Raw genomic sequence first — 21,356 nt, 5'->3', positions numbered from 1 at the left:
GTGACTGAAATAGAAATGCAATGAACAGCTATAGGCGGTCTTAATGAAGTTATGCTCTGGAATTGGAGATAATTACATTCACCCCCCTGGGATGCTGATGAGGCTATTCTTAGTGATGCAGCACAGGAGAGGGGAAAGTGTGCGTTGTCGTTAATTACACAACATCTGAAACTTTAAATTTCTTGCTTAATAATTTGAACTCAAAAACCTTTTGAAACGGTAGAGAGGAGAGAAGCTCACGCACGTTCAATGAGGGACAGGAACCAGAGAGATACTCAGATAAGTAAAAAGGGGCAGAGCATAGAGCTCATGACGCATCAAATGTCTCTGACCATAATACACTGGATTTGACCATTATGCATGAAGTACTCTTAACAGAAACCTAGCCACCCGTAGATGAATAGAAAAACCGACAACTCAAGGTACTTGATGGATCGGGTCATATCTAATGGTGGAGCTGGCCGCTCTTGACAGACGCCAACCCGAACGCTTTCATGAGCTTATCCGAGTTCTCACAAAGCGCTTTCAGCCGCGGGACGTCCTCTTGACCTCCAGGGGAGGTGATGGAAGAGATGAATGGCTGCTCGCCTTGATTGATCTGCAGCGGGGAAGCGGACAATAAGTCACAGATCTGGACGGGTGCGAGGCGATAACCACCAGGGTTGTCAACAATGAAGACAGCGTCACCTCCAAACGGGAGGTTAATTAGGTGTCAAGCAGCGGTGTTCAGAATACTGAAATTGATGGGCTGTTGTTATTGGCTGTCAGACGTGCATGCGAGGCAAAACATCGCGCGGCACACAGGAAGTAAAAACAGCCCTCAACAAGGCGCCTGGGACAAGCATATGTTCTGTGAAACATTCAGTTTTTAGTGCTCTACGACAAGAACCGTAGAACCAGGTAGAACCTGAGAACCCAATGACCAGAACCATAGAACCAGAACCCAATCACCATTACCGTAGAACCCTAGAACCAGAACCCAATCACCAGAACCATAGAACCAGAACCCAATCCCCAGAACCATAGAACCAGAACCCCAGAACCAGGTAGAACCATAGAACCAGGTAGAACCTCAGAACCAGAACCTAATCACCAGATCCTTAGAACCAGGTATAACTGGTACTATTTACTTATTAACACCAAAAGAAAAATTAAATGCATCAACCATGGTAAGATTCGAGAGTTATTAAGAGAAAGAGTGGGGTTTTGAAGAGGAACCAAAACAAAGGTCTCCCCCCTCTCTGTTTGCCCGCCAGTGAGTAGAGTACATTCACACCCCAGGATAACCCCCCGGTAACCCCACGCATGATGACAGTGATTGACAGGCACGATGATTCTACAAACCGATGTGGCAAGAGATGCCTTTAGCAGTCTAGCAAAGAAGAACATGTGAAGTGAGACAGTGAGTCTGTAGTGGTTCCACTGGGAGCTGAGCGGTGGTGCAGTAGGGTATCATCAGCCAGGGACCCAGGACAGCCCTGTGGCTGGGAGAACCAGCCCGGGAGTCAGACAGGAGATGCGTTACCTAATCTTTATTCCATCCTTTCTGACGGTAAAATATAAAAAAAGCACTTTCTTTTCCCCCTCATGTTTCAAAGGGGAGATGGCGGTGTCTGCGGGCTCCTCAGAGACCGGGGGAGATGGAGCTGAAGGGGGCTCACCCAGAGAGGCGGAGCAAACGCCCTCAGAAGAACAGAGTGGTGTGACGGCTGACCCCCTCCCGGACCCCCTCCCTGCTGACACAGAACCAGCGCTTCCCACCGCGGCCCCCCTGGGTCTGTCTGGGGCGGAGGCGGCGCCTACGTCAGCCTCGGAGGAGGAGGCGGAGGAGATGAAGGAGGCGGACGAGATGAAGGAGGCGGAGGCGGTTCCTACGTCAGCCTCAGAGGAGGAGGTGGCGGAGCCTGCTGTGGTCCTCATGGAGGAGGAGCTAGAGGAGAGGGAGGAGGAGCTAGAGGAGAGGGTGGAGGACCTGGGGGGTGGAGGCCCCACCAGCGCACCGGCCGTCGGAAGATGGAAGATGGAAGACGTGTCAGACGACGTGAAAGATCTGCCGGTTGAGCTCGACCAATCGGACGCGCTGAGCCCAGAGTCAGCTGACCCGCAGAGTGAGGGGAGTGGCTTGGGGTTCCTGGATTCCAGCACCACGGTGGCTCCGCCCATGCAGAGATACCTGACCACGCCCACCACGACCACAGCCAGTCAGGGCCGGGAGCTGGTGGTGTTCTTCAGCATGCGGGTCACCAACATGAAGTTCTCTGAGGACCTCTTCAACAAGACGTCTTCAGAGTACCGCTCCCTGGAGAGCAGCTTCATGGACATGGTGAGCACTAACTAGAGCACTGCCTAGAGCACTAACTAGAGCACTAACAAGAGCACTAACTAGAGCACTAGAGTACTAACTAGAGCACTAACTAGAGCACTGTCTGGATTACTAACTAGAGCACTAACTAAAGCACTAACTAGAGTACTGTCTGGATTACTAACTAGAGCACTGTCAGGATTACCAACTAGAGCACTAACTAAAGTACTAACTAGAGCACTAACTAGAGCACTGTCTTGATTACTAACTAGAGTACTAACTAGAGCACTAACTAGAGCCCTAACTAAATCACCTACTAGAGTACTAACTAGAGTACTAACCAGGGTACTAACTAGAGTACTAACCAGTGTACTAACCAGAGTAATAACCGGTGGGTAGTAACTAGAGGAGTACTGAGGTAGTAGGAGGAAGAGGGAGGGAGAGAGAGGGAGGGAGGGGGAGGAGGTAGAGGAGAGAGGAGAGGGTTGTTCTAACCCATGGAGCATGACCCATCCCCCAACATCTAACATCACCTCCACCCCCCCCCCTCCTCCTCCACCCCCCCCCGCCCCCCCCCCCCCCCCCAGCTCCTCCCCTACCTGCAGTCCAACCTGACGGGCTTCCGGCAGCTGGAGATCCTGAACTTCCGGAAGGGCAGCGTGGTGGTGAACAGCCGGATGAAGTTCCGGCGCTCCGTGCCCTACAACGTCACAGAGGCCGTGACCTGCCTCCTGGAGGAGTTCTGCTCCTCCAAGAACCACCTCCACTTCCACATCGACAGCCACTCGCTGGACGTGGAACCAGGTAGCAGCCTAGAACCAGAGCACTGGAACCAGGTAGCAGCCTAGAACCAGAGCACTGGAACGAGGTAGGAGCCTAGAACCAGAGCACTAGAACCAGGTAGCAGCCTAGAACCAGAGCACTAGAACCAGGTAGGAGCCTAGAACCAGAGCACTAGAACCAGGTAGCAGCCTAGAACCAGAGCACTAGAACCAGGTAGGAGCCTAGAACCAGAGCACTAGAACCAGGTAGCAGCCTAGAACCAGAGCACTAGAACCAGGTAGCAGCCTAGAACCAGAGCACTAGAACCAGGTAGCAGCCTAGAACCAGAGCACTAGAACCAGGTAGGAGCCTAGAACCAGAGCACTAGAACCAGGTAGCAGCCTAGAACCAGAGCACTAGAACCAGGTAGGAGCCTAGAACCAGAGCACTAGAACCAGGTAGCAGCCTAGAACCAGAGCACTAGAACCAGGTAGGAGCCTAGAACCAGAGCACTAGAACCAGGTAGCAGCCTAGAACCAGAGCACTAGAACCAGGTAGCAGCCTAGAACCAGAGCACTAGAACCAGGTAGGAGCCTAGAACCAGAGCACTAGAACCAGGTAGCAGCATAGAACCAGAGCACTGGAACCAGGTAGCAGCCTAGAACCAGAGCACTGGAACCAAGTATCAGCCTAGAACCAGAGCACTAGAACCAGGTAGGAGCCTAGAACCAGAGCACTAGAACTAGGTAGCAGCCTAGAACCAGAGCACTAGAACGAGGTAGCAGCCTAGAACCAGAGCACTGAATCCAAGTAGCAGCCTAGAACCAGAGCACTGGAACCAAGTAGAAGCCTAGAACCAGAGCACTAGAACCAGGTAGGATCGTAGCACCAGAGCACTAGCTTCAGCACCCTAGAACAAGAACCATAGATCCAGGGAGGAGCCTAGAACCAGAACCCTAGAACCAGTTAGACCCTTAGACCTAGAGCACTAGAACCAGGTAGAACCAATTGTTTCTGGTACTGTAGGCTGTCAGACGTTCTCACCGGAGCGTCTGAGGGACGACGGCCGGCCGGTCGGCGAGAGACAGATGACCTCTCAGAGCAGTTAACTCACTGATCGCTGACGCCCGTCACAAAGGAAACACAAGCTCTCAAAGCTCCCCTATGGCACCCTGAACTGTTTTAATTAGGAGACAGGTCGTTAGGGTGTGGCTGGGGGGGGGCGGCATCCTGTGAGGCCTGCCCGTTCCGCTGCGCTCGTTAGAGTCCGACCCAAGACCGCCTCACCCCCCCATCCGGGCAGGCTGCCACGCCCCTTTAATTAAGAGCAGCTGATGAGTAGGAGGTTCATCCCCCCCTGCTGGTTACTTACCCATTACTGCTCATTAGCGGCTGCTAATTAATGAGTGCCTGTGGAAGATTGTTTTACTGCACAGAAGTGGATGCAAGAAGTCACACACACACAAGCACACACAGACACGCACTCTCACTCTCATAACATCACCCACACACAAGCTCGCACACACACAGACACACTCACTCTCACACACACAGAACCACACTCCCCCTCTCATAACAGCACTCACACACAAACAGACGCACAGACACACTCGCTCTCACTCACACTCACCAACGTGTGTTTAGAGGTATACCCGTCTGGTGTGTGACAGACAGGTATACCCGTCTGGTGTGTGACAGACAGATACCTCCAGACAGCGCTGCCTCCTTGCAGATGTGGGGCCCCGGTTCCGTCCCACCTGGCCCTCAGACACTCATTTCCCCAAGGGCCCCTGATGTTGGGCCCTCAGGCCACGCAGCCCCCGCCCCCCCCCCACGCAGACAAGCTGAGACCTCATTAATGCCTCACTCCTTCAGCACCGGCACTGAGGAGAGAGAGCGAGAGAGCGCGAGAGAGAGAGAGAGCGAGAGAGAGATGGAATGGGAGGAGGAGAAAGTATTTTGTGATACCAATGTTGTATGCCTCTCCACCTGTCCCCCCCCCCCCCCCCTCCCCCAGCGGACCAGGCGGACCCCTGTAAGTTCCTGGCCTGTGATAGGCTGTCGCGCTGCGCGGTGCGGCGGCCGGGCGGGGAGGCGGAGTGTGTGTGTCAGCCCGGCTACGTCTCATTGGACGGCCTGCCCTGCCAGAGCGTGTGTCTCGTCCAATCGGATCGCTGCCCCGCGGGGAGCCGCTGTGAGGTCATACCGGGACGGGGAGCGGTGTGCAGGTGGGTCTGTCTGTCTGTCTCTCTGAAGGTCTGTCTGTCTGTCTGTCTGTCTGTCTCTCTGAAGGTCTGTCTGTCTGTCTGTCTGTCTCTCTGAAGGTCTGTCCGTCTGACAGTCTCTTTCGATCGATCTACCTGTCCGTCTGTCTGCATACCCGTCTGTCTTTCTGACTCCCTGTCTGCCTAGGAGTCACTGCATCAGAAACCCCAGCAGTAGGCCAGAGTACAGGAAACAGGAAGTGGTCCTGCTTCCTGTGCTAGCTGGGGCTGCGTCATGCGCGGTGACGGGGCGCTGGGGTTCTCCGTCAGGTCCGGTTGTTCCTGGTGTTCTCCGTCAGGTTCTGGTTGTTCTCAGAGACGTTCTCCGTCAGGTCCGGTTGTTCCTGGCGTTCTCCGTCAGGTCCTGGCGTTCTCTGTCAGGTCCTGGCGTTCACCGTCAGGTCCTGGCGTTCTCCGTCAGGTCCTGGCGTTCTCCGTCAGGTCCTGGCGTTCTCCGTCAGGTCCTGCCGTTCTCCGTCAGGTCCTGCCGTTCTCCGTCAGGTCCTGGCGTTCTCCGTCAGGTCCTGGCGTTCTCCGTCAGGTCCTGGCGTTCTCCGTCAGGTCCTGGCGTTCTCCGTCAGGTCCTGGCGTTCTCAGCGGGGGCCCCCCTAGCAGGGGGTCCCCCGCTACACCCACCCCCAACTCGCTGACTCCTCCATCCTGACGTGGGGCTCCTGTCTCCGGAGATCCCGACGCTCCACCGACCGGGAGGAGGGCAGCCTCTCCCCTCGGCCTCGTGAACAATTAGGACATTCCCGAGACCTGCAACGTGTCGACTCAGTTAATTACAAACGACTCAGTTAATTACAAACGAGCATTCGGCCGCTCGTTAATTTGATGTGATAATTAGAACGTCTGTCGTCCTCGTAGGAAGATGAAGTCGGGCTGTGTCGTGTGGTATCGTTTGTTAACGCACCGAATTAACGGATTGTTTGGGAATTGATGCGCGGAAACGTCTTTTGTGCCGTTGTACTTTTAAAATGAATGGGGAACTTTATACGTAGTCATCATCATAAATCCATATTGGTTTAACGAGGTTGGGTGATGAGAGCCTGTAAAGTGGCTTTGTCATCGTTGAGACTGAGACATCATTCCTGTTGCTGGACAAATGCCTCCGGTTCCTCTTGGCACAGAAACATTTAATACTGGATCACACGGCCCTCACCTCCGTCCCGGCACAACAACCGGAGCTGGAAGCTCTGTGGGACATCCCAGGAAAACACTAAACGTGAGGACATTCATGTCCGGAACCTCAGTGGGATGATTATCTCTAAGGACACGAGGAAAAGCCTATTTCAACAGCCAAGCTCCTTTACATAGACAACTGCCTATTCGCTGTTGTTGATTCCAAACCAGCGAACCCACAGAGAGACTTCCTGCCCGGCTGACATTTTGTGAGGAATCAATATGTCTGCTCTGGCAGTGAGGCTCAGCGTTTGAGACCGCCGCTCTCCGACAGCCGTCTGTGTTCGTATCTCCTGAGCAACAGGTGAGCGTTGGAAGTGGGTCACGCGGCTGAATGCCATTTCTGAAGGATCTCGACTCAGCCTCCGCGCAGCTCATTTGGACCGGCGCCATGGTAACGTCATGGCAACACGACAGACGAATCTGATAGGTGGAACGCCGTATAAGTTATGGATGGTTTTTAGATCCAGTCTCGATTCAGCCACGGCTCCTCTATGATGTCCACGGAGAGATCTGATAGAAAATCACCACCTGTTCTCACATCTTATCTCTGGAATGATTGATCGTCTAGAGGTCACGTCTAAAACATGGGAGCTGGGTTATCTAGCCTGGCAACCCCAGACTAATTGCAAACTGCTAATTAGTCTGGAACCTCTCTGTTCGTTTATGCCCTCCGAGGGGCGTTACCACCGGGCGCAGACCACAACGCCTCTGGAAGTAATTGGACAGGCCTTCAACCAATCAGAGCAAGGGAACGGGGGCCGCACAAACATAAAACTGCCCGGGTCAAACCGCTCCGAAACCGCTCTGAAACCAGGTCACGCGTGTCGGTGTTCCCTCTGAACGGGCTCCAACGCTTGTCCAGGGGCAGAAGGGTTAATGGTTTGATTCCCATTAACACGCTGCCCGGAAGCAAAGTGACCCGTCAGAATATCCAGGACCCGAGCCTGAGCAAACAGTCAGACCACATGATGAGAAGAAGAAGTCTGGCTTTCTTTCAATCTGGAGAACAGCTTTACATCGTCCTCCCTTCAGTCTGAGAGGGCAGGCTGGGAGGATCCATAATGCAGAGAAAACATGCAGTGTGGAGACCTTCCTCCCTCACTGCATTGGCTCTGCATGGCCTTCATCCAACATTTGTCATGGCCTGTCGCCTCACCGGTGACATTTACAATTCATCAGCGGTGTGGTTAATGCTGGATGACGCGACGTGAGTCACAGCAGAACACAAGGAACGCGTCCTGTTTTGCTCTCTGCCGCTCGTTTCTTTGCGCTCCTCGCGGTCGTACCATCTCCGCCCCGACCTCAGATTTACCCGTCGCTCTTTTTAGATCCTGACCCTCATCCTCATGGTTCCCTGGTGAGCAGAGGTGAGGCGTCTCTGGGTACGCTGCCACCACTGGGGAGCGGTTCTTTATGTCGGTTCTGCTCCCAACTCTTATTTGAGGAGCGGATCTTTAGGTTGGTTCTGCTCTCTCTCTGAGGAGAAGCGGTTCTTTAAGTTGGTTCTGCTGCCATCTCTATCTGAGGAGTGTGGTTCTTTATGTTGGTTCTTCTCCCAACGCTCTTTCTGAGGAATGGTTCTTTATGTTGGCTCTGCTCTCTATCTGATGAGTGGTTCTTTATGTTGGTTCTTCTCCCAACGCTCTTTCTGAGGAATGGTTCTTTATGTTGGCTCTGCTCTCTATCTGAGGAGTGTGGTTCTTTATGTTGGTTCTTCTCCCAACGCTCTTTCTGAGGAGTGGTTCTTTATGTTGGCTCTGCTCTCTATCTGAGGAGTGTGGTTCTTTATGTTGGTTCTTCTCCCAACGCTCTTTCTGAGGAGTGGTTCTTTATGTTGGCTCTGCTCTCTATCTGATGAGTGGTTCTTTATGTTGGTTCTTCTCCCAACGCTCTTTCTGAGGAGTGGTTCTTTATGTTGGCTCTGCTCTCTATCTGAGGAGTGTGGTTCTTTATGTTGGTTCTTCTCCCAACGCTCTTTCTGAGGAGTGGTTCTTTATGTTGGCTCTGCTCTCTATCTGATGAGTGGTTCTTTATGTTGGTTCTTCTCCCAACGCTCTTTCTGAGGAGTGGTTCTTTATGTTGGTTCTTCTCCCAACGCTCTTTCTGAGGAGTGGTTCTTTATGTTGGTTCTGCTCTCTATCTGAGGAGTGGTTCTTTATGTTGGTTCGGCTCCCTATCGGAGGAGCGGTTCTTTAAGTCGGTTCTGCTCCCACTGCTCCATCTGAGGAGCGGTTATTTTGTCCTGAGCAGGTCTGCTCTGGAGCAGGTTTCTCTTCCGACCATATCTATCGTTGCGGTCGTCTGATTCTGGTTCCCTCTCTTCCAGGAGGGAGGCTGGAGGCCGTGCACTCAGCGGAGTGACCGGCTAGGAGGACAGGACCCGGGACCATCACAGCACCAGGTGAGAGAGCCTCGGGTCCCCCATGGATCCTCTGGAGGACCAAGACTCAACGTAGAAACCATCAAGTAATAAGATACAGAAGGGGTCTGTACTGGGCAGCTCCCAGTAGAACCAGTAGCAGACTGCGGTTGAACTGGTAATCTCCCAGTAGAACCAGTAGCAGACTGTAGTTGAACTGGTAAGCTCCCAGTAGAACCAGTAGCAGACTGCGGTTGAACTGGTAATCTCCCAGTAGAACCAGTACCAGACTGTGGTTGAACTGGTAAGCTCCCAGTAGAACCAGTAGCAGACTGCGGTTGAACTGGTAAGCTCCTAGTAGAACCAGTAGCAGACTGTGGTTGAACTGGTAAGCTCCCAGTAGAACCAGTACCAGACTGCGGTTGTATTGGTCAGCTCCCAGTAGAACCAGTAGCAGACTGCGGTTGTATTGGTCAGCTCCCAGTAGAACCAGTAGCAGATTATGGTTGAACTGGGCAGCCCCCATTAAGTAACCGTTGGCCATACTGTGTTTAACCTTCAGAAAGTCGAAGTGGGAGAAGGTAATTTCCTAGAAACAGAATCCCAGGAGTGTGTGTGGAATCTGAATGAGGATGGAAGCTAATCCAAACACACAAACAACACAACAGTGTCTTCTGATGAAAGGTCCTCCTGCTCACAGATTAGACGGCAGTAAACTCCCCCCCCCTAGCGCTGTGCTGTATTCCCGGGGGGATACACGTGTGTGCGTGCGTGCGTGCGTGCGCGCGTTACATGAGGTGCTATTCTGTGCAATAACCGCTCCCCCTGGTGTGATGAGATGGTAGCCTCTCCTGAGGTCCCGAGTGTGGGAACCACAGTATCTCCTGATGGGGCACTGAGCTGTCACGGAGAAGGCCCCACGATGTTAACCTGAGATCTCCGGTCATTAGTCGTGAGTTCTAACTAGGGTCTCTTCAGTCCTGCGTAGCGGGATCAGTCTGAAGCTCTCCCTGATGTGTGATGTGTGTCAGGGGTTACACCGGAACGGTCTCAGGTTCCTGGTGAGGTCGTGTGTGTCTGGGCCGATCATGAAGACCTCGTCTCACTTTGCTTTCACAGGACGTTGGTAACCCCCGGTCGGGGATCGTGGCTAAGGGTTCAATCAATCAATTTTCATCGGACAAATGTACTAATTGTAAGTCGATACGGCTAAATGCCCAGCGCTAGAGTCCGCTGCCCTGAGCTCATCTTTCTGAACGCTACGATCAGGCATAAGCTCACCGAGTAAAGATTACATTTACATTTAGGGCATTAACCGGACGCTTTTATCCAAAGCGTCTTACAATAAGTACATTTGTCATAAGAAGTGAAACAATATATCGCTGTCGGTACAGTGAGGATGTTCATAGAACCAAGTGCAAGTACGAACAATCTAGGGTTAGAGGTTAGAGGTTAAGTTAGTTCAGAGGCGCTGAGAAAGATCTCCTGAGGACCAGAAAGGGACCAGGCACTTCTTCTCCTGCTCAGCGTAGCGGCAGGCCGCTGACAGAGACCCGCTGTCACCACGGAGAACCTCAGAACACATCCAGCGGTAGACCGCTCGCCGTTCTCTCAAAGTGAAACAGCTCTGAGCGCTCCTCAGTGTCACCGCAGCGCTGATCAGCTTTGATTTAGTCGATGTTTACCGCACTCTGAGCTCCACTCGTCTGTAACGACCTCCGGGTGAAACCGATACTCAGGAAGACTTTCCAGTTGGTTACTCTGATTGGCTGCTAGAATAACTCGTTAGCTGATTGTTTTACCGCCCGACACGGCGTGGGAGGCCGTGCTGAGCGGTGTGCGACTGTAGAAAGGTAATTTCCTGTTGGCTTTAATGATGTGACGGTTCCCTTCCAGGTCTGATGGAACGACGGACCCCCCCCCCCCCCACCCCGATGACCCCCCCCAGAGCCCCCCACACCTTCCAATTAGGACCACCAATCACACGGCTTTGGCGCCCAAACAAACAGTTTTGGGGGCAGTTGAATCCCAGCCAACAATGATCTCATCTCATCCCCTCCACCCCGTCCTCCTCCTCCTCCTCCCCATCCTCCTCCTCCACCCCATCCTCCTCCTCCACCCCTCTCATCCTCCACCTCTCTCCTCCCCCCATTCTCCACCCCTCTCCTCCACCCCTCTCTTCTCCTCCACCCCCCTCCTCCACCCTCTCTCAAACAAACAGATGACGTAGCGCCCCCCCCCCCTTCCCCCCCTCTGAGGCTCCAGGACGTTCCAACCGGCACCGACCGGTCGGCCCCCGTTCTCAGTCACTTCCTGCCTCGGTGCGAGGCCCCCCCCTGAGGACGGGGTCGCGGACAAAGACCTCCCTCCCCCCGCATGGACCCCCACGAGGAGGAGGAGACCCCCCGCCTGGAGACCCCGAGCGCTGAGCTCCGTTTGTTCAGCTTTTTTGCTTAGGACCCCGAGATCACGTTTAGGACCCCGAGATCACGTTTAGGACCCCGAGATCACGTTTAGGACCCCGAGATCACGTTTAGGACCCCTAGATCACGTTTAGGAACCCGAGATCACGTTTAGGACCCCGAGATCAAGTTTAGGACCCCGAGATCACGCTTAGGACCCCGAGATCACGCTTAGGACCCCGAGATCACGTTTAGCGCAGACATGGCCTCACTCCGGTGCTGACGAGTTGAGCCCGTAAAGTTTTTAAAAGGACTAAACCTTGGTAACCGATCTCATCCATCTCAGACTTGTTGTTCAGGTGCTTCTAGCGCTTCAGTCGTTGTGACAGATGATGTCGGTACGTTATGGTCCTTTAGAGTTAACGATCTGTCTTTAGGGAGATGCGTTCAGTGTTTGTCTCTTTTCTTTGGTGTACGTTCTGAGGTCACATGTCTGTGTGAACACTTTGGCAGAGGAGCTCGTTACCTCAGTAGAATCAAGCTCGCTCTTTTTGTATCAAAACCCAAAAAGCATCTAGAAAAAGCGACAGAGGGAATACGGTAAACAATTGATGTTGTCCAGTGTGCTAAGAAAACTGATCCTGTATACAATGTGTACATATGTAAAAACATTTTACCTTTAACCTTGGCGTCACTGCAGCAGTCTGCTGTCAAACTGGATCTGAAACCACCTGAAGTCTAATTCACAGTAATTGAAACGGAGACGGAAATAAAAAAGTGTCTAATATTTTCTGCTTGGATGAAGCAAGTCTCTCGGCTGAGCGAGAGCTGGAGGTCAGAGCTGTACTGTAAATACTATGTAAATATCAGGGTTGTTCCCCAGCCAACAAAACCGTTGGCTACCAAAAGCTGTTGTACAAAATGTTCTAGAGTTACACTGTGAACTGTTTTATAATCTAGAGTCATGTGTGTGTCTGGTTTTTGTTCCTTAATAAAGAAAAGAAGAGACTCGGACAGCAGAGTGAAAGATGGATTGCGTTTTTTATTCATCAGTTAGAGATCAGCGTTAGAAAACCCCACATGTGGAAAAAAGGCAGTGCTACTGGGAATGATTGTAATGGATGTGGAGGAGCACGACAGACCGCATATACCGGGACGGGCCGCATGTACCGGGACAGACCGCATGTACCGGGACGGGCCGCATGTACCGGGACAGGCCGCATGTACCGGGACAGGCCGCATGTACCGGGACGGGCCGCATGTACCGGGACGGGCCGCATGTAACACAAGGTGGGGGTGTGTGTGTGGCACCCGGGTGTCACTCTGCCTCGAGGAGAATGTCATGCAAGCGAGGGCCGGGGCGACTGCTGAGAGCGGGCGGGGCGCGAGACGTCCCCTAGTGGGACCCCCGGGGACGACACGGGGACGACACGGGGAGCATGCTCAGGGTGCATCGCCTGTTCCACCTTCTCTTCTGCGTTTGAAGTTCTGCTCTGCGTCCTGTTCTATGTTCTGTTCCACGCCCAGCTCTACGTTCTGTTCTACATCCTGCTCTACGTTCTACGCCCGGCCCTACGTCGCCCGGGGGCGGGGTTATTGCTGTGTGTTCCTCTGTCGTGTTCCTCCCACACCCTTGGCTCTCAAAGTGTCCTAACACAAATAAACAGCCGTTCCAGTGTCGGGTCGCTCCTGCCTCGCTCTCTCCACCTCCTCCTTGCCGTGGAGGATGAGCTCAGGTGAGCCCAGGTGTTCCCGGTGAAGCAGTGGACAAGGTCAGGCCCAGCAACACATCTGCCCACGTATGGTGGACCCACTGTTGACATGGCAACATGAGCCAGTCTGCATAACGGTACAATCTGGGTGGTTAAAGGAACACCACACGAACACCACACGTCTAGCCAATAGCATCTCCCCGAGGACAGGGAGATGAGGAAAAATCAAGGGATTGATTTGGAAGTGGACAAAGAATGTTGGGAAGTGTGGAACGTGTTTTAGGAACAAAGCCGTCCTCGATACGGCCGTAGCAAGTCTCCTCTAACGGAGACATCGATAAACCCAACAGTCCACATTATGTTGGCGTGCGTTTCTATGAACACTTTAATCTCAGGCAAACACAGAATTGATTTTGAAACCCTAATCATGGCGTTGGATTGGAGGCGGAGCCTCTTGTCTTTGGGTCGCGGGTCGTCCGTCCGTCACGTAGCCCCTCCCATTTTAGTTTTTAATCACATCAACATTAAGACGAAGAAACCCAAACAGGAAAGAGCACAAAGTAAGATTCTCCAGAACAACAATCGCTCGGGGAAGACAGAAAGGTTACAAATATAAACTTTGTTAGATCAGTAAGTAAACAGAGTGGAGTGGCGGGCGATGGGGTCCAACCTAACAGTGATGCAGAACTCCCCGATACGAACAAGACCTGATTTCTCCTTGTGCAAGGGCTGCCCTGTAGGACCTACACGCACGCACACGCACGCACACACGCACGCACGCACATGCACGCACACACATGAACGCACGCACGCACGCAACCACACATGCGCACGCACATACACACGCACATGCATGCAGATACACACGTACAAGCATGTAAACAGCAGGTTGGAAGTAGAGACAGAATCACAGAGGGCCGGCGACACCATCAGACCAGTAAGACACCGCTAAGACCAGTTAGACGCTCAGTGTACATGGAATTGCATAATTATGCACAAAGAAAAAAAAAAACGAACTTAATTAAAAAGTAAAATGCTAAATCTTCATTCTGTATTTTTTTTTGGGGAGGCAGCATTGGAACAGTCCTACCAGAGCGTCGAGGCGCGGCTTAAGGTGGTCGTTTCTGTCTGTTTAAGGCGTTAGAAACGTTAGAGAAATTATAATTCCTTTACAAAAAACGGCTGAGCTTGTGATCGTTCAGCGTGAATCAGCTCTAATCGCTCCGTCGTTGTTTTCTTGGTTCTCGGACCAAAATCCCCCCCCCCCCCCCCGGCCCGACACAAACAGGAACCCCCCCCACCTCAACGGACCGGACACACCGTGGGCCACATGACCCTTATCAGGAACGCCATCCCCCCAGCCCCCGCCAAGTCCGTCCCCCTCTCCCTTTGTGGTCTCCGTGGCAACGCCGCCCCCATCCCCCCCCCGAGCCCCGCCTCACTTGAGCAGGCTCTGCAGCATGGCGGTGGCGTAGGTGGGGCGCGCCTGCTTGCTCTCGATGGCGCTGCGGAGGTACTGCACGCCACCGCAGCGCTCCCAGATCTCCTCGTACTGCCGCGCCAGGATCTCCGCGCCGCGCTTCCGGGTCAGCCCCGTCTCCTCCAGGCTCAGCTCGCACATCTCCATGTCGTCCTTCCCTGGAGGAGCGAGGGGGACACGCTAGGTTAGCGACACGCTAGGGTTGGCATCAGGCTAGGTTAGCAACACGCTAGGTTAGCGACACGCTAGTTTAGCATCAGGCTAGGTTAGCTACACGCTAGGTTAGCTACACGTTAAGTTAGCGACAGGCTAGGTTTGCAACACGCTAGGTTAGCGACACGCGAGGTGAGCATCAGGCTAGGTTAGCTACACGCTAGGTTAGCGACACGCTAGGTTAGCATCAGGCTAGGTTAGCTACACGCTAGGTTAGCGACACGCTAGGTTAGAATCAGGCTAGGTTAGCTACACGCTAGGTTAGCAACACGCTAGGTTAGCATCAGGCTAGGTTAGCATCAGGCTAGGTTAGCGAAACGCTAGGTTTGCGACACGTTAGGTAAGCGACAGGCTAGGTTAGCAACACGCTACATTAGCGTCAGGCTAGGTTAGCAACACGCTAGGTTAGCGACAGGCTAGGTTAGCAACACGCTAGTACACCCGGAGGTGCGAGGGGACATGCTAGGTTAGCAACATGCTAGGTTAGTAACACGCTAGTGTGTGCTGAGATGCCCTCAGCACACACACAACATGTGACTCACGGAGGTCACATGGTCCCATGTAGACACACCGTGAACACACGCACACGCAGGGTGGAGCTGATGGGCTGCTGGTCCATTAAGGGGGCGCTCCAACACCTGACGTTCCCCATCCATACCCTTCATCCCTGCCCTCCTCTTCCTCCCAGTCCACCTCCTCCATCGACCTCCTCCTCCTCCACCCAACCCGTCCTCCAATACCTTCTCCCAGTCCTCCCCATTTCCACCATGCACCTCCTCCTCATCCTCCACCCCTCCTCCACCCCCCCCCCCCCCCCACTTACCAGCCACCAGCAGGATGGGCTGCTTGTCTGGGTGCAGCTCCATCTGGCGTGCGATCCAGGGCCCGTCGAAGTGGGCGTACCACCAGCCCTTCTTCTTGCCCTGGGGGTCTTTGTACTGGTCCCCCGGCCGGACGAACGGGATGCGGAAGTACCGCTGCTGCCGGTTCATGGCCACCTCCTGCTGCCGCACCGGGAGGGGCGGGGCCGGGTTGGCCTGGGCTGTGAGGGGATTGGACCAGACGGGCGTCAGTCGGAGGCCTTGGGTTTCCCCGCCCCCCCCACCAATGTGGGAGGCGGGGCTTAGAGACCCCGAGCGAAAGAGAGACGGTTTGAAAACTGAAATAAAACCCACTTAGAGGTGTTAAAAGAACAAACACGCATATAGATATATTTATATATATGGATACATAAATATACGATACATATTTAATCTCCGTAGTGGGAATGGAGCCGTACTCCCTACAGCCCAAAGCCAGCGATGGAAGAACCAGGGAAAGGAAGCTAAACCCAGTTTACCGTCTGACTTAGCCCCCAGAATGCACCCTGATGGAAGGACCCAACCGCTAGGAAACAAGGTGACCTTTAACCCCAAAAAGAAAACATGACCTGTAACCCCCATATTAGAAAACACGGTGAACTTTGATCCCCATGTGGATGAAAAGGCTTAAAGAAAAACCCCTGTTGATGGTTCAACCTCTCATAGTTACCCCAACAGCCCTACCCTACTAGGGGGGGGGGGGGGGGGGGGGGAAGAGAGAGAGAGAGAGAGAGAGAGAGAGAGAGAGAGAGAGAGAGAGAGAGAGAGAGAGAGAGAGAGAGAGAGAGAGAGAGAGAGAGAGAGAGAGAGAGACAGACAGAGAGACAGAGAGACAGAGAGACAGAGAGGCTTGTTGTCCCTAGAGAGAACCGTTCTGCCCAGTGGCGGGGGGAACCAGCCAGACGGAGAGCACGGCACGCTGTGTATTATGGGATGGCAGCGCCTATGGCCTCGGAGGCCCCTACGACTGTCTACTGAGGGAGGCTGAATAGGGGTGGGGGAATGGGAGGGTGTGGTTGCTCTATAAGTGGAGCCAGCGGGGAATGGGGGGGGAGGTTAGTGGGTGAGACATCGAGGTCACCACGACATCATGAAACCTCGACGTCGAGGTCACCACGACATCATGAAACCTCGACGTCGAGGTCATCACGACATCATGAAACCTCGACGTCGAGGTCATCACGACATCATGAAACCTCGACGTCGAGGTCATCACGACATCATGAAACCTCGACGTCGTGGTGACATGACATCATGATATTGCGATGTTGTGGCGAGACATGACAGTGTTACGTCGTGACATGGCCGTAGAAGCTTACGTCTCCAGCAGCAGGTTCATGGTGAGCCATGCCTCTACGTCACAAGCTTCATGCCATGAAGCTAAAAGGAGAGTTTGCCACTTGCTTTCAGAATCCAAAGTTCAGTTCGGAGTCCTGAGTTTTGATTTGTGATTCCCGTGGACAGGAACAAACATGAGATTAATATGCTGAAAGGCTGATCAATATTACTTATTTTGCCTTCGCGATTTCGCCCTGAAAGAACGAACGAGAAAAAAATAAGCATGCCAGCATCTGTTCATCGGCCGAGACCCAACAATCACCATGACAACCACTCTCCATCAGCACCAATAAACAGCATCTCTCTCACGGTGCATCTCTCTCACGGTGCCTTTTAAAGGAGAGACAGCAGCTCGACTGCAGACGGACTAGCCAGGAGCTGTAGGGTGAAGTCACTGCTCTCTCAGAACCAGAACCCAACCTCTGGGCTCAGTGATGAGGGTTAGGAGTCTGCTCTCTCAGGAACAGAACCAGAACCCAACCTCTGGGTTCAGTGAGGAGGGTTTGGTCACTGCTCTCTCAGGAACAGAACTAAAACCCAACCTCTGGGTTCATTGAGGAGGGTTTGGTCACTGCTCTCTCAGAACCAGCACGCAGCCAGAGCGAACAAATTAGGCTTATGATCTGGGTCAAGGGCCAGAGAGCAGAGACGTGGAGACTGAGGGGACCAGAGTCCAGGTCTCAAGCAGGAGGAGGTTATCAGTTCTGGACCAACAGAGCCCGCAGTACGGAGCCAGCCCTCCAGAACACTATCAGTTAAGGAGAGGGTCATGTTGATATCTAATGAACAGAGGAACGGAACAGTGGATCAACCCAGCGATGTTCACCAGAGAACCCAACGATGTTCACTAGAGAACCCAGCGACGTTCACTAGAGAACCCAACGATGTTCACCAGAGAACCCAACGATGTTCACCAGAGAACCCAACGATGTTCACTAGAGAACCCAGCGACGTTCACTAGAGAACCCAACGATGTTCACTAGAGAACCCAGCGACGTTCACCAGAGAACCCAACGATGTTCCCTAGAGAACCCAGCGACGTTCACCAGAGAACCCAACGATGTTCACTAGAGAACCCAGCGATGTTCCCTAGAGAACCCAGCGGTCGGCCAGCGAGTCGTTCCCCGAGGAACCGGCTCCGCTTGACTCTACCCAGGATGCATCAGTCCACACCTTTGACCTTTCAGATGTGACGGCTCCTCTCGTACCGAGGGCCGCCGCCTACAGGAAGCCTCTGCGGGTCACTTCCTATTCATCACTTCAAAGACATGAGGCCTTGTTTTTATCGGTTTGGCGAATCGAAGGCCAATGGTGGCTGGGGCGGGGGCGGGGCGTGGGCGTGAGGGATCACCCGGCGGGACGTGATTGGACGCGGGGCCGAGGCGATGACATCAGAGCGGGGGGGGGGGGGTTGATGTCCCGGCGGTCACAACGAGCGCTTGAATAAAAAAAATGAATCATGGTAAAACAAGTCGATGGTTTACGGTCCGCGAGTGCGTCAATGGAGTCTTATTTATAACAGGACCAATAGCGATCCAGGGGATGACGGCAGCATACTGCTGGTGTCTTTAACAATCTCTCTCTCTGATTAACACGAGGCTGGGCCACACCTGAATGCGCGCGCTCTCTCTCGCGCTCTCTCCCTCCCTCCCTCTCTCCCTCTCCCTCCCCCTCTCCCTCTCCATCTATCATAAAACGGTGCTGTGGCACACTATTATACACCTGAATACTCTCTCCCTTTCTCTATCTCTCCCTTTCTCTCTCCCTCTCTCTCATAACACGATGCTGGGCCATACTACTCTACACCTGAATACAGGTCGTCTGTTGCTATGGGAATCCTCTTCCCCTCTCCCTCTCTCTGCATCTTCATTTCTCTCTCCTTTCTCTCCATCTCTCGCTTCCTCCGTCTCTCTCCTGCTGTACTTTCCCTCTCCCCTCCTTTTTCCTCACCATCTCTCCCTCCCCCCTCCCCTCCCCTCTCTCCCCAGTATCACCAACAGAGAAGAAACAGAAATGATGTTCCCAGTCCGACAGACCACCACACCCAGTGCCCCCCAGTCCGACAGACCACCACACCCAGTGCCCCCGTAGGGGGTCCCAGTCCGACAGACCACCACACCCAGTGCCCCCGTAGGAGGTCCCAGTCCGACAGACCACCACACCCAGTGCCCCCGTAGGGGGTCCCAGTCCGACAGACCACCACACCCAGTGCCCCCGTAGGGGGTCCCAGTCCGACAGACCACCACACCCAGTGCCCCCGTCGGGGGTCCCAGTCTGGCAGCCCCCCTGCTGTGAGCCCCCCCCCCCCTGTGCGCCGCTACGGTTAGCTGTGTGTTAATGGGGGGGGGGGGGGTCAAGGCTTAGCGGTAGCAGGCAGCGTTAGCGGCTAGCAGTAGCACACTTACATGCTGCCTTGGCTGGCGTGATGCGACCTGAAGGAGTAAACACGGTAGGTTACACACACGACACAGACACACAGACACACAGACACACACACACACACACACACACACAGACACACACAATAAACAACACGCACACACATACGAAACAGTGTCGCACAACACATCAGAAACAAAACATGGATTCAGGAACAATGAAACCCAACAATCGACAATAACAACAACAGGAAGAGTAGAAACACGGGAGGACATGTATGAACATCATGAATGATAACCACATCCTTTATACACTACTTTAATGGTAACTATCGACCTATGAGACGAGTTCTAAGTGATGACCTCATTGTTGTGTGCCCACCCTGACAGTAAGGCTGACATGAGCCCGGTCATCACCCGGGCACAAGAGAGAGGGGGCGTGTTCACCAGCCTCTCCAGGTGCACCACTCTCTAGCAGCTGTCGGGGGATTATTATGGGATGTTCTGCGACGCCAGAATCCCCGCGGTCTGTTAATTAAACGTCTGCAGACGGAGGAGCTCAGCATCTGATTGGTCCTGCTCCTGATGTAGCGGGCTGCTGGATAGGTGTGTGTGTGTGAGTGTGTTTCTCTGTGTGAGTGTGTTTCTGTGTGTGTCTGTGTGTGTGTGTCTGTGTCTGTGTGTGTGTGTCTGTGTCAGTGTGTGTGTATGTGTTGCTGTGTGTGTGTGTGCGCGCGCATGCATGCGTGTGTTTCTGTGTGTGTGTTTCTGTGTGAGTGCATGCATACGTGTGTTTGTCTGTGTGCCAATCAGTAGTCTAAACAAGACGGCGTGCATCGACGGAGGCTCCAAGCGAGAGCTCTTTGTCGTCATGACAACTCGATGGGTGGCACGAGGAGATGGAAGTGGTGAATGAGGAGAGAGAGAGAGAGAGAGAGAGAGAGAGAGAGAGAGAGAGAGAGAGAGAGAGAGAGAGAGAGAGAGAGAGAGAGAGAGAGAGAGAGAGAGAGAGAGAGAGAGAGAGAGAGAGAGAGAGAGAGAGAGAGAGAGAGAGATGAAGAGTGGAGAGGCGAGGTGGAGCAGAGGGAGGAGGGTGGAGCAGAGGGAGGAGGGTGGAGGAGAGAGAGGAACCAGAGGGTGTGGACCCCCGTGTGTGTGTGCGGCTCCAGACAGGACCCAGGCGGTACGGACCGGTCAGAGGGGTTTGAATTAAAGCGTCACATCAACGTGTCACCGGGTTGGGATCCTTCCCCCAAGCCCAGGGGGATCTGTCCTACGGTCTACGACGCTCCAGACCGGATCACCAGGAGACACACCGAGGTGCAGGATACAAACCTACACCGTTACCACAGTGCCTTTGGGCAATACGTGGGAGGGTGGGTTTAAGACTCATCCAGCCGCAAAACACATCTGAACTAAAGGTGTGTGGTGTGTGTGGTTCATGTCTCTGGTACTGGGACTAATACCGGTCTGGTACCGGTCTGGTCTGGGTCTGGTAATGGTCTGGTACTGAGACTAGACTGGTCTGATACTGGTCTGGTACAAGTTTGTACTGGGGCCAATACTGGTCTGGTACTGGTACTGGCCTGGTTCTGGTCTGGTACTGGTACTAGACTGTTCTGGTACTTGTCTGAACTGGTGTGGTTCTGGTCTGGTACTGGTACTAGACTGTTCTGGTACTGGTCTGAACTGGTGTGGTTCCGGTCTCACCGTAGTCGGTGATGGACTTGGGGGCGCGCAGGTCGGGTCCGTCCGTGTTACGCTTCTTGTTCTTGGACTTCCAGGCGTGGTAGACCTTCAGGCGCCGGTGGAACTCCTCCCTGCAGGCGGCCAGCAGCTCAATGTCTGCAGACACACAACAAACAACCACATCTTACTTTCACTTTCAGTTTCACCTCCCCTCCCGGTAATGACTTCATCAGGTGATGAGCTTCCACTTCCAGTCTCTCTTGTGACACTTTGATTGTACAAGAGACCCGGGAGAACGACCCTAACAGTCTGGGCCAATCGGGCGGCACTTGAGCTGTCATTGGCCAAGATTAAGTCTTCACATGGGTGGAAGGGCGGGAACGGGCCGATCGATGGACCAATAGCAGGC

The 21,356-nt window shown here is 53.6% G+C and overlaps 2 protein-coding genes and 1 long non-coding RNA gene across 3 annotated transcripts in view; 1 reads left to right on the top strand and 2 right to left on the bottom strand.

Moving 5' to 3' along the window:
• The window catches only part of LOC132450300 (uncharacterized), a 35,911-nt gene extending 24,910 nt beyond the window's left edge, over positions 1-11,001 (top strand). The window contains 6 exon segments of the mRNA XM_060042380.1: positions 1,599-2,323; positions 2,890-3,106; positions 5,082-5,292; positions 8,843-8,917; positions 10,772-10,788; positions 10,904-11,001. Coding sequence (XP_059898363.1) covers positions 1,599-2,323; positions 2,890-3,106; positions 5,082-5,292; positions 8,843-8,885 — 1,196 coding nt within the window. The 3' untranslated portion in view covers positions 8,886-8,917; positions 10,772-10,788; positions 10,904-11,001.
• A 1,298-nt stretch (positions 11,002-12,299) lies between these two features.
• The window catches only part of myo6a (myosin VIa), a 58,328-nt gene continuing 49,271 nt past the window's right edge, over positions 12,300-21,356 (bottom strand). Inside the window, exons 23-26 of the mRNA XM_060042379.1 lie at positions 20,969-21,114; positions 19,286-19,312; positions 15,506-15,724; positions 12,300-14,627 (exon numbers count right to left, since the gene is read on the bottom strand). Coding sequence (XP_059898362.1) covers positions 14,428-14,627; positions 15,506-15,724; positions 19,286-19,312; positions 20,969-21,114 — 592 coding nt within the window. The 3' untranslated portion in view covers positions 12,300-14,427. The remainder of the gene's footprint in view (positions 14,628-15,505; positions 15,725-19,285; positions 19,313-20,968; positions 21,115-21,356) is intronic.
• LOC132449391 (uncharacterized) lies at positions 15,731-19,278 on the bottom strand. The gene is made up of 4 exons (XR_009523560.1): positions 18,660-19,278; positions 17,351-18,545; positions 16,772-17,277; positions 15,731-16,639 (listed from the first exon to the last, which is right to left on the bottom strand). It is a non-coding gene; the product is annotated as an uncharacterized LOC132449391 (long non-coding RNA).

Source organism: Gadus macrocephalus, chromosome 21, assembly GCF_031168955.1.
Source record: "Gadus macrocephalus chromosome 21, ASM3116895v1".
Classification (NCBI taxonomy): domain Eukaryota; kingdom Metazoa; phylum Chordata; class Actinopteri; order Gadiformes; family Gadidae; genus Gadus; species Gadus macrocephalus.
Note: the sequence above shows the minus strand (reverse complement) of the source record. Positions and strands in the feature narration are given on the sequence as shown.